The 12,136-nt window shown below is 45.2% G+C and overlaps 1 protein-coding gene across 7 annotated transcripts in view; it reads left to right on the top strand.

The window, feature by feature from the left end:
• The window catches only part of PKHD1 (PKHD1 ciliary IPT domain containing fibrocystin/polyductin), a 366,705-nt gene that overhangs the window by 14,538 nt on the left and 340,031 nt on the right, over positions 1 to 12,136 (top strand). For all 7 annotated transcript variants that reach the window (XM_067544968.1, XM_067544965.1, XM_067544964.1 and 4 more), the window contains 4 exons: positions 3,091 to 3,169; positions 4,909 to 4,983; positions 9,577 to 9,641; positions 11,245 to 11,284. In XM_067544968.1, the coding sequence (XP_067401069.1) occupies positions 3,091 to 3,169; positions 4,909 to 4,983; positions 9,577 to 9,641; positions 11,245 to 11,284 (259 nt within the window). The remainder of the gene's footprint in view (positions 1 to 3,090; positions 3,170 to 4,908; positions 4,984 to 9,576; positions 9,642 to 11,244; positions 11,285 to 12,136) is intronic.

Genomic DNA, 12,136 nt, shown 5'->3' with positions numbered 1-12,136 from the left:
AATTATTTTTAAAGGGATTAAAGTTGTAGGACCTGAGTCAAACCCCTGCACCCACACACAGTCTCATTAACTTCAAAGGGGCTCTGCCTGAGCAGATCTGGATCAGGGCCTAAATCAGTGCAAAAAAAAAAAAAAAGTAGACAAAAACCAAGCCTGGTTTTGTGTGATTCAAGCAGGAGGAAGTAAACACTTCTAGATCAGAACATCTGCGTGTCTGTTTCAGGGGTCTGTGACTTTCTCTTTTGGTTTGTGGGTCTCAGTGGTGGTTTGTCTGAATGGTGAGCTACGGGATTCAGGGACGTGCTCTCTCTTTGCCGTAATTCCACTGACATTTCTGAACTGTTTTGGAAGAGCAGCTCAGTATAATTTACCATCTTGGACCTCAAAGTGCTTTGTAAGCAAGTCTCCTGGACTAGATTAACAAAGGCATTTAGGCACCTAAAGATGCAGATAGGCATGTAGTGAGATTTAGAAAAGTACCTTTACAGGTTAGGTGCTTAACTCCCATTTAAAGTCAATGAAGTTAGGCATTTAACTCACTTAAGTGCTTTTGTAAATCCTCCGAGGCATCTATTTGCATCTTTAGGCACCTAAATATCTTTGTCAATCTAGCCCCTCATCTCTGTGTGTTCTAGGGTACGTTTGAGCGGGGGTTTTCAAAGGTAAGTGACCAAGGGCAATTTAGTGGAAACTGAGTTCCTGACTCCCTTGTGCGCCTCTAAAAGTCTCCCTAAACACACAAAGTTCAAGTGATCCTTCACTGTTAGGGTCTGTGCTGAATGTTAATCACTGAACCTATTCTAATGACTGCATGAATGTGTTATGGCGTGTCACCCCTGACCCCCAAGTCTATTTACTCCAGATTTGGAATCCCTGCACTGCCTCCTCTACCTCCCTTCTTATAGAATAAGTTGTTACTGAGAAGCTCCCCATAGGCTGACTCCAGAAGCCTGCTCTTTAGCAATCCCATTCCACACAATTCCACTCACCTCATTGGAAAATCCTTGGCGTTACCAATCAAAAGCCAGGGGAGAAGAGGAGTAAATGCTGTTAGGATCACATTGATACAAGAAGTTAACAATCCCCTCCTCTTGCAATGTATGCCTATTATGTAGTTAAACAGCCTGCCGGGCACCAAAAGCCAGAGGCTGACCCTGCCCTTTGCAGATATACAGGCTTTGATGAACCACGTTTCACCAATGCATGATGCAAGAGCTATAGAAGTGGCCCAGTCCTCCTGACCCTGCGAGGTAAGGGGGTGGCGGTGTTGTTTCGCTCAGCGCGGAGGACGAACAGTCAGGATTCCTGGGTTCTGTTTGTGGCTCTTCCATCGACTTCCTGTGTGGCCTTGTGCAGATCACTTAGGGACAGATTTTTAAAGCATTTAGGTGGTTAAAGACGCAGAAAGAAGCCCATTGGGATTTTCAAAAGTGCCTAGTGCCTAAATCCTATTGATTTAATTTCAAGTTAAACACCCAGACCCAGATCCTCAAAGGTACTTAGACTCCTAACTTCCACAGAAATCAATAGATGTTCAGAGCCTAAATACCATTGCGGGGCTGAGCACTGGGCACTCTTGAAAATCCCACTTGGTGCCTAAATTCCTTTAAAATTAAGCATGTGTTTAAATGCTCAGCTGACTCATGGCTGTAATTAACACAAAAGCACAGTCTCAGGTTTCTAAAATAAAAAATGTCCAGAAGATGCTATTTGGCTAATTGAAGTGACTCAGCGGTAAAGCTAGTCAGGAAATTATATCCTTTTTTTAAACCAATGACAAGTGTAGAGGAACATGGTTGTTTGGTTGGTTTGTTTATTTCGTCAGAAATTGTAGATGTCTATTGGAAAAATCAGAAATTGAAATTCTCTGTTTAAAACCAAAAATGAGTTTTCAGTTAAGTGAGTGAAGTGACTGACTCCCATTGGCTGTCCATGGGAGTTAGGTGCCTTGCTGACTTAAGCACTTTTGTAGATCCCCTCTATTCGGCATTGGTGAGGCCGCATTTAGAGTATTGTGTCCAGTTTTGGGCCCCCCACTACAAAAAGGATTTAGACAAGTTGGAGAGAGTACAGCGGAGGGCAACAAAAATGATTAGGGGGCTGGAGCACAGGACTTATGAGGAGAGGCTAAGGGAACTGGGCTTGTTTAGTCTGTAAAAGAGAAGAATGAGGGGGGATTTGATAGCAGCCTTTAACTACCTGAAAGGGGGTTCCAGGGAGGATGGTGGCAGATGACAGAACAAGGAGCAACGGTCTCAAGTTGCAGTTGGGGAGGTCTAAGTTGGACATTAGGAAAAAGTTTTTCACTAGGAGGGTGGTGAAGCCCTGGAATGGGTTACCTAGGGAGGTGGTGGAATCTCCATCTTTAGAGGTTTTTGAGCTGAGGCTTGACAAAGCCCTGGTTGGGATGATATAGCTGAGGTTAGTCCTGCTCTGAGCAGGGGGTTGGACTAGATGACCTCCTGAGGTCCCTTCCAACTCTAATATTCTATGATTCTATGATCCCACTGGGCACCTGTACTGTTTCCTTGTGCTTCCCTGTGTGTATCCATCTGCTGTCACTTGTCTTTTAGGCCTGGTCTGCACTACATAGCGTAGCTTGCCTATCTCCTGTCGACTTACTAACTTTGACTTACCGTGGCATCTCCACCATGCTGTGCCGATGGGAGACGCCCTCTGGTTGACGCAGCCTCATGTTTTTTGTGCGGGTGGATTTGTGGCATCGACCAGAGAGCACTTCTGGGATTGATTGAGCAGGTCTCCAATTGCTCCCTCAATTGATCCCACAGCATCGATCCGGCAGTGCCAACACAACTGCGGCAGTATAGACATACCCTTACTTAGATTGTAAGCTTGTTGGGACAGGGATTGTCTTTTTGCTCTGTGTTTGTACAGTGCCTAGCACAATGGTCCATGACTGGGACTTCTAGGCACTCTGGTAGTACAAATAATAATGTCTGCATTGTTAGGAACCTAAATACCCCTTGGTAAATCTGGCCCATAACACTCACTTTCCTGGCGGTTTTGCTCCGCAAACATTAGTATACTGCTTTACAAATAATCTCTTTATTTTCTTTCTCATTTAAACAGGAAATATAATACAAGTCTGTGGGCAGATCATTGCTGGAAGATACGAAACCATTGACTTTAACGTTGACTATATTGATGGGTAACTATATATAGCAAACATTTGGCTTTGTCCATGTGATTGGGTGGTTTGAGGATTTTTTTTTACTTTCTTTCTTCGACCAGCCTCCTTGACAGCAGTAAATTCAACCAGTTGGCACAAAACTGCTGGTTTCCTCTTGTTGTGGTTTATTGCATCTCATGAGTTGGGCTCCAGCAAACTTCGTTAATCTAATTGCAACTGGTCTATTAAGCTAGTCCGTTTATTTACTGGTGGCACAGTCAATTGTGGCTCAGTGTGCAATGTACTGAAATTGCATCTGGTTGTTGGAGGTTTTATTTTGATTAACTGATTAAAATAAACTATTTACAAAGTAGGAAACCAGAAGTTAATACATTTTCTCTTCAAACTGTGTTTTTACAAATACCAATAGCTTGGTTGGGAAAGTAATTTTCATGGCAAACATAAAGTTAAAGCACAGCTCCTAAGGAACAGTGGCCAAATCCTCGAAGGCATTTAGGCTCTTAGCTTCCGTTGAAATCTCTGGGAGTTAAATGCCTAACATACCCTTGAATATCTGGGCTGTGTGCTTTTTCTCCACTGCCTAGAGCACCGTAGAGTCACTTGCACTTCCACAGAGTGGCGCCCTGATTTTCCATTGTCCAGTTGCTTAAGTGGTTACGTACACCAGTGGAAGGTGGGTATAAAATGCTACCATTCTGAATTTGCATTGGTGTAAATGGCCACACAAGATGGAAGGCAACAGAGAATCAGGCCCGGTGAGTCCAAAGTAGGTGTAAAATGCTACCACTAGGATAAGTGAGTGGAGGATTCTGAACTGGTGGCATTTTGCACATGTATAAATGATTGTGCAAGGCTGTGGGGAATCGGGACCCAGAGGGTCTATAGTTACTTTAAAATATTTGTCAATGCAGTCATTTATGGGAAGATAAGGGTGATCAAATCCCATGCTTCAAGAGTTTAACTGATCACCCCAGAGGTCAGAAGAAATATTCTCCCATTGCACATTCGAGGTGTTTTATTCACCTGTGTCTGAAGCATCAGATATTGGCTGCAGTGGAGGCAGAATTCTGATGGTTTACAGGTCTGATACAGTATGGTAAATTCTCCGGTTATGGAACCAAATCTTCAAATAGCATAAATCAGTGGAGCTGCACTGATTTACATCAGCTGATTCAGAGTCAACAGTCCTAGCCTCTGGATACTGATTAACAACCTTTGTCCAGTGTCAGTTATTGTTTCACCCATCTTGAATGGGAACTACAAGTGCTTTGGTTAATGGAATGGAAAGTTGGAATGCATTTCACTGTAGCTCTGGTGTGTTGGTATTCTCCACTGAAATGCTGGCTTTGTTATTTACAGCAGAACCTCAAAACACTGGTGAGCCTACTTGAGAAAATCCAGCACACTGAACAGGTTCAGCCCATAGTTTTACAGGAATGTGATGCTCACCTTTAGTGAATATGTGCAGTGAGCGGAACAGGATTTCACATGAGCTCTTCCTCATTCACGTGGATCTTGTGAAATGCCCAGTGAACGAGACCAGGGGCTCTAGGTTTGCAAGACTTCTGCACATTTTGTGAGGTGTCTGGGGCACAGCTTTCCAGAGAGGTCAAATCAAATAGTTTCAAAACATGAAATTTATTTTGTCACTGAAGTCAGCAGGTGTTTTGCCAGGGACTTCAATAGGTCCAAAATTTCACCCTAGGACTTAATGGCTTCCCCTAATGTCACATCTTTCCTGTTTGTTTCCTATCTAGCCCTGTTATCCTTGAAGCGGAAGAAGATGGATGGATCAGCCTTTGTTCTTTTGCCAACAAGCAAACTAGAAACATGTTAGTTTGTGCCTTTCCTTTTGGCTTTGTGTTGTAGTTACAGTTTCACATTGCTTTGAGAGCTCTATGTGCTTGATTGTAGAGGTAGTCAGTCTGTCTGGGTTACGGTAACAAAAGGCAGGTGCTTTGTTATAATTTAGAGGGGCTCATGAAAAGTCAGCTCATTGGGTAAACCGTTGGAATACATGGAGTTCTAGGATGCTGATTTTCATAGAAATGGAGGGCTGAAAGGGACCTTGAAGTCATCAAGTCTAGCTCCCTGCGGTAAGGCAGGACCAAGTAAAACTAGACCGCCCCTGATGTGTAAATCCTCCAATAACAGGGATTCCACACCCTCCCTTGGAAGCCTATTCCAGAGTTTAACTATCCTCATAGTTAGAAAGTTTTTCCTAATATTTAACTTAGATCTCCCTTGCTGCAGATTAAGCTGATTGATTATTCCTTGTCCTACCTTCCGTGGACACAGAGAGCAATTGATCACAGTTCTCTTTGCAGCAGCTCTTAACGTATTTAAAGACTGTTATCAGGTCCCCTTTCTGTCGTCTTTTCACAAAACTAAACATGCCCAGTATTTTTTTTTTTTGACCTTTAGGTCAGGTTTTCTAAACCTTATATCAGTTTTGTTGCTCTCCTCTGGGGTCTCTCCTGTTTGTCCACATCTTTTCTAAAGCGAAGCACCCAGAACTGAGCACAGAACTCCAGTGGGATCTCATCATTGATGAGTAGAACTGGACAATTACATCCTGTGTCTTAGGTACAGCACTCCTGTTTCTACACCCCAGAATGATATTCACCTTTTTCACAACTGCATCACATTGTTGACTTGTTCAATTTGTGATCCACTATCACACCCAGATCCTTTTCAGCAGTGCTATCACCTAGCCACTTCTTCCCCATTTCGCAGTTGTGCATTTGATCTTTCCTTCCTAAGTGAAGTACTTTGGCCTGGTCTTTATTGAATCTCATCTTTTTTGTTGTTTGCTTGCATCTTGTTAGATTACCGGAGTGGGGGAGGTTCTAGGTTCCTGATTCTCTTGCATCCTGTTAGGCAGCAGCATAGTTACTGGAGCTGCTGAGAAAACTGAATTTATATTCTGCTGGAAATCCTGACATTTCAAAATTTTTAGGTTTGTTCCAAATCAGAACAAAAGTCAAAATTTCTCTCAGAACTGAAATTCAGAAAAAAATAGATTCAGAAACATCGGATCATTTTGATGGTGTCAAAACATTATAACATAATATAAAACCCTGAATACAATACATATAATGATCAAAGCAAAATATATGTTATAAATATATTAAAATCACTATTTTAATATAATATCAAAGTCAAAACAAATCGGAACAAGAGTCAAAACAATTTGTTTTGACAATTTTCCAGGGAAAGCTTTATTGAAATTTGTCACTTTGCCACAAAACATGTTGATTTTGCTGGAACTGCGTCTTCCGGTGGAAAATGGTTCCAACAAAAAATTGCCATTCTGCTGCAAACGGATTATAAGTGACACGCTAGAAAATGCGCACTGAACAAAAGACAAGATCCTGACTATCCGTAGCCCTTGGTCAGTGTCAGGGAGTGGCATGTGGGAGATCTGAGTGAGTGGTTAGATCTGGGAAGAGGAACCAGGAGGTGGGCCAAGGATCACAGCTGGAGTCAGGAACCAAGCATGGGAGCAGGACTGGAGTGGGATAGGATCAAGGATGAAAACAATGTGCCGGTGTGAGCGTTGAGCAGCCAACGACCTGTCCCTGCTGCTGGCTCCTTGTAGGACAATGGAGGCGATTCTGCCACAGCCCAACTGGGCTTATTAACTGGCTTGAGCAGGCTAGCCCCAGGCTGGCAGGAGGGAACTCAAACCTATAGTTCCTGACAGTTAAGGTCCTTTAATGCCCCGGGAGCGTGCAGTATAATGCCAGCCTAGCTGCCTTTGCACCGCCAACTCCGCTCCAGTGTAGATGTATTAGTCGGGGGCAGAGCGGGAATGCCTGGCACTGCCCAGGATGCTTTGGCTGGCAGAATGAACCCACCCTATTGGCGTCAATTAAACCAGTGGATCTAAGGATCAGAGGAGGTGGCAAAATGGCTTAGGCCTTGTTGCTGTTGGGATTTTAGCTGCTGATGTAGTTGCCCGCCATGCAAACCCCCAGCACTGGAAGCATTTACACAGTCTGAGGCACGATTTACCCTCGTGCAGGTTAAATTGGGGCTAGTGGCACCAATGCAGATTGCAGACAGGATCTCCGCCTACACAACACACCAGGGCTTTGCAGTGGTGCAGCTACAGTGGTGGCTAAGCTCCCAGAGTAGACGTGGTCAGCTGTGCCCAGCAGCAGCTCATTGCAGAGGAGGATCTGGCTTGCTACGACTTCTAAGTAACCCAAAGACGGGAAGTGTCTTCACTCACTCGAAGTACAGGTGTAAGTGACTAAGTGCAGTGTTAGAAGGGAGCTGCCAGAGTGGATCTCAGTGGGGTAAGTTTTCATGCCCCCGGGATAGCAGTTCCTGGCAGCGGCATTCCTGTCTGCATTATTTATTTAGCTAAATGTAAACTCTGTCTCCGTTCCCGTCAATAATAAATTCCTTCTCTGCTGCTGATGAAAAGGTCTTTGTTTAAAATATTAAAGTGGCGGGGCCAATCTGCGAAGGGTTTAAGTGGTTTGTCAAAACCTGGTTTAAACTTTTACAAACCTACCCTTGGCCTCATTGATTTTTTTTCAAAGCAGTTTCCACATTAACAACATTCTTCGCCTGCCTGCTAGCAATCAATAACCACCCCCCCGAGAGAGAACTGCTCTGGTAATACTGCAATGTGCAGGCATCTCTCTTCTTAGAAAGACACACGGGGCCCAATTCTCAGTTTCTCCACTTCTGTGGTTGGAGGGCAGAAGGGCAGGTGGATATCATGTTCTGCTGCCTCCTGAGCACCCCCTTGTGGCCAGGTGTGGCTTTGCAGCTTCCTGCCTCTGTTTCCCCTCTTCAGAACTCCTTAGTAAATTCTGCACACAGGCCTCTCCCTGTTAAACCACCCCTCCGTAGGGGCTGGGTTTATCAACATCAAAGTTCAGAAGAAAACTCAAAGTCCTAAGATTAAAAACTATGAGGTTCAACTCAATTCTCTGCTTTTAGCAGGCCACTCCCAGCCCTCCTTAGCTGGAATGTTCCTGTCTTCTTCCCTGGAGTCTTCTTGCTCTGGTCCTCAGCCATCTTCATCCCTCTGGCTTCCCAGCCCAAACCCTTTCCCGGCCCAGGGTCTCCTTCAGAAGTCTCCTGCTCTCTGTCGTCTCTGCCACAGTTTCCCATCTCTGTTTTCTGTTTCCCTTTGGCTCTTTATAGAGGCCAGGTACTGTCCTATCAGGCACCACTAGAGGCCGTTAATGAGACAGAGTTAGGCTGGGTGCTCCTTAAAGTGGTCCAGTCCTCACTGTGACAGGTTTAAGTCCATCTTTAAGCCATCTCTGCATTCCTTATATGTTGGGGCCATAACAGGTATGTCTACACTGCAGTGTAAACCCAGGGTTAGTAGAACTTGAGTTAGCAGATGGGTTTGTTAACCTAGGCCTTGAGCATCTACACTTAGGCTTTGCCTACACTGGCACTTTTGTAGGTAAAACTTTTGTTGGACAGGTGTGAAAAAAACACACCCCTGAGCCACATAAGTTTCACTGACAAAATGCCAATGTGGCTAGTGCTATGTTGGCGGAGATGCTGTCCTGCTGATGTAGCTACTGCTGTTGGTTGGATGTGGTTTGATGGTGCTGGTGGGAGACCTCTCTCCTGTCATTGGCATAGGCTACTCGGGAGACTGTGCAGCGGTGCAGGTGTGCTGCTGTAAGGTCTGTAGTGTAGACATAGCCTTATTTGTAACCACAGGTTAGGAATTGTTGAATCCTGGGTCCCAGTCTAGGGCGCCAGTGTCTACACTGCATTATGTCCAACCACCCATATCCCAGACTTTCTAGCCAGCTTCCCAAGATGTGACCACTTTACTCCTTCCTTCATAGTGCAGTGTTGGAAAACTTCGCTGTCCACCAAACCTGATTTTCCAGACGACAAAGAAAGTTGGCCCATGGCATTGTTGGATACTCCCAAAGCATGAGTCCAGTGGGGCTGCATCTATACTGCACAGCAATAGGGCTTGAACCCCAGTCCCAGCTTGACACAGGCTCAGACCCTCTACCCCAGTGGGGTCCTGAGACCCTGAGCCTGAGCCCTGGGTTAGCCTGATTTGGGTGTAGATGGAAGCGATTAGGCTTGATCCAGAGTTTGAACCCTGAGCTTACTTTGCAATGTAGACATGCCCAGAAAGGTCTACCGAGTAGCTAGTCTGCATCACAGCAACCACAGGACTGCACCTCTTCTTCACATCCCTCCTCCTACACATGCGTTCTCCAGTAACTCAGCCTCGTGAGATGCTGTTTGCCCTTGCCTCCCATGTAAGCTGCGGGTCTGAGCACCCTTGCAGTATTGGGATCAAGCCCTGGAGCTGAGGACAATTTGACCCTAAATGAATTTTGTTTGGAATGTTGTTGCTGCGTTTTCCTTGCGTTTCCTTTCCCTTCGAAAGGCAGCACAATTTCTCTGTCTCTTTGCAGATATCCCATTCAGATGGATCATGGAACAGGGACCTTACAGTGCCGTGCAGAAGGCAGCTATATCGGTCAGTACAAAGAGGAGAACCACATAGGCATCTATAACTCTGGTCTTTGCCTCCAAAGGTGGCATGATTAATGAAATACCCCCTTGGTGTTCAGCCATCCCAACGGAAACCCAGGGTGGGGAGTGAGTGGCTGGCACATTTTTGCCCTTACTGACTATGTTCTTATGATTGTCACCCAATGACTTATATATTGTAAACATTTCCCTCTCACCCACTTTTTAACCATCGCCTTTCTTTGCATGATAATCCCTTTAACTTTCCTCCTGGTACCTAGAGGAGGTGAACAAGAGTGAGTTGTCCCTATGTACGTACTTTTACAGCCCTGTCCCTGGAGTAGCTGAGTGTTGGTGGGCTCAGTGTGTCACTTGCTCATTGGTTCATAACACCAAGTTACTAGGGCTGTGTAGGTGCCTCATTCTGCTATGCTTGTCATCGGAGTTGTAGGCAGTTGATAGGCCATTCCCGGACAAAGTTGGAAGGACGGTTGCCTCACATGATCACAGGTGTCTACAGGTTTGCCCTGGTGGAAGCCCAGAGTTATTTGTGTCTGTGATCTAGGGCACTGGACTGGGATTCTAGAGACATGGCTTGGCTGTGGGCAGTCACTTTGAAATTTTCAAAAGTGCCTAAGTCCTCTTTTCAAAAGTGACTGAGGAGCCTAAATTACTTGGACTGTCGGTGAAACTTAAGCTTCCTAAGGGCTTTAGTCACTTTTGAAAACAGGAGTTAGGCTTTATAGTCACCTAGGGCAGCGGTTCTCAGCCTTTCCAGACCACTGTACCCCTTTCTGGAGGCTGATTTGTCTTGTGTACACCACATTTCACCTCACTTAAACACTACTTGCTTACAAAATCAGACAAAAAATACCAAAGTCTCTCAGCACACTGTTACTGAAAAATTGCTTACTTTCTCCTTTTTACCATATAATCCTAAAATAAATTGACTCCCAGGTTGAGAAACCCTGATACAGAATGTAGAGCAGTATAAACAAGTCATTGTCTGTATGAAATTTTAGTTTTCTGTACTGACTTCGCTAGTGCTTTTTATGTAGCCTGTTGGAAAACTAGGCAAATATCTAGATGAGCTGACGTACCCCCTGGAAGACCTCTGCGTACCCCTATGGGTATGCATACCCCTGGTTGAGAACCACGGACTTAGGGCTTTTGAAAAGCTTACTCTGAAGTTTTCTTTGTGCCTTCCCTCCTCCCTCGACTCTGTCTTGTATGTTTAGATTGTAAAATTCGACAGCGCCTGGCTCAACGGGTCCTGATCTCGGCTGGGGTCTCTAGATGCTTCCATAGTAATAATGTGGCAGGCCCCTGTGTCAGCTGGAGACAGTGCAATATGGTTTTGAAGTGACTGCTCCAAAGGGTTTTTTTGGGCGTGGTTCTCAGGGTTTTTGTGCCATCTCATTGCATTACCTGTTGATACCCTTTGTCCTCTCACTGTAAATCAGAACAACTCCCCTGAAGTCAGTGGAGATAACCTGGGGCAAAGGCAGTGATGAAAGGAGAATCAGGCCTGTTGGCCTGGTCCTGTGTGCTCTTTATATGGACCCCCACATGTTCCTGCAGTAACTGTGTTTGTTTTTCTTTTCTGACAGGTTCGCAGAACGTTACCTTTTCAGTGTTTAACAAAGGAAAGTGAGTAAAAGAAACGCTGCCTCCTTCATTTGTGGTTTCTGATGGTAGTATGACTGCATTTCTGGGTCCAGAAAGCCTGGATACATTTTATGGAACTTGCGCATACAAACCTAGCCATGGCCCTTTGCTGTTTCAAACCCAGGTCATCAATGGCCGGAATTGAACCTAGGAACCTCTGGAGCTTAATGCATGAGCCTCTACTGCATGAGCTAAAAGATACCTCTCTTACATAGTAGACTCATCAATCTCTTTCTGGTCTAGTTGCCACTAGAGGGGGAGAGAGTGCCACACCAAGCAGGCATGGGTTACAGGTGGGCTAGTCATTTAATCTCGCTGCACCTGTTTTCCCCATCTCTTCCTCACCAAGGTGTTGAGACTTAGTGCTTATAGAGGGCCAGATTGCCCCCACATCTCCAAAAGTTGTGAAGAGAGTGTTGTCCAGGGTCCAAGGAGCTTCACACCCCCACTTCTGTGTACCCCCAAGGCTGCAAGTCACCCCAGAGGGGGTGGGGCCATGACGTACACCCCTCACGTAGCACACTCCCAGTCCAGAGAGCTGGCTAAATGTGGCCAGGGGAATATGCTTGTCCATTCCAAAGGATGGTACAGTCTGTGTATAATCCACTGGTCCGGTGTGTAATAGGTCTTCCCACTCCATGCCCAATTCACTTCTCAAATGAGTTTGTTACAGGTACCAACTCTGGAATCTGGCTTTTTATACTCATGTGGTCAATGCTGGAGGTAGTTGGTTCAACCTCTGATGTTGGCCAACATGATTGCTATCCCTTCTGCATCCACTTGCTGGAAATCTGGGGGGCATCCATTGGGTATGGTGGTTCCATACATTTGCCA

The sequence above is a fragment of the Emydura macquarii genome, unplaced genomic scaffold, assembly GCF_026122565.2.
Source record: "Emydura macquarii macquarii isolate MOO-44397 ecotype Brisbane River unplaced genomic scaffold, CSIRO-AGI_Emac_v2 contig_1041, whole genome shotgun sequence".
Classification (NCBI taxonomy): domain Eukaryota; kingdom Metazoa; phylum Chordata; order Testudines; family Chelidae; genus Emydura; species Emydura macquarii.
Note: the sequence above shows the minus strand (reverse complement) of the source record. Positions and strands in the feature narration are given on the sequence as shown.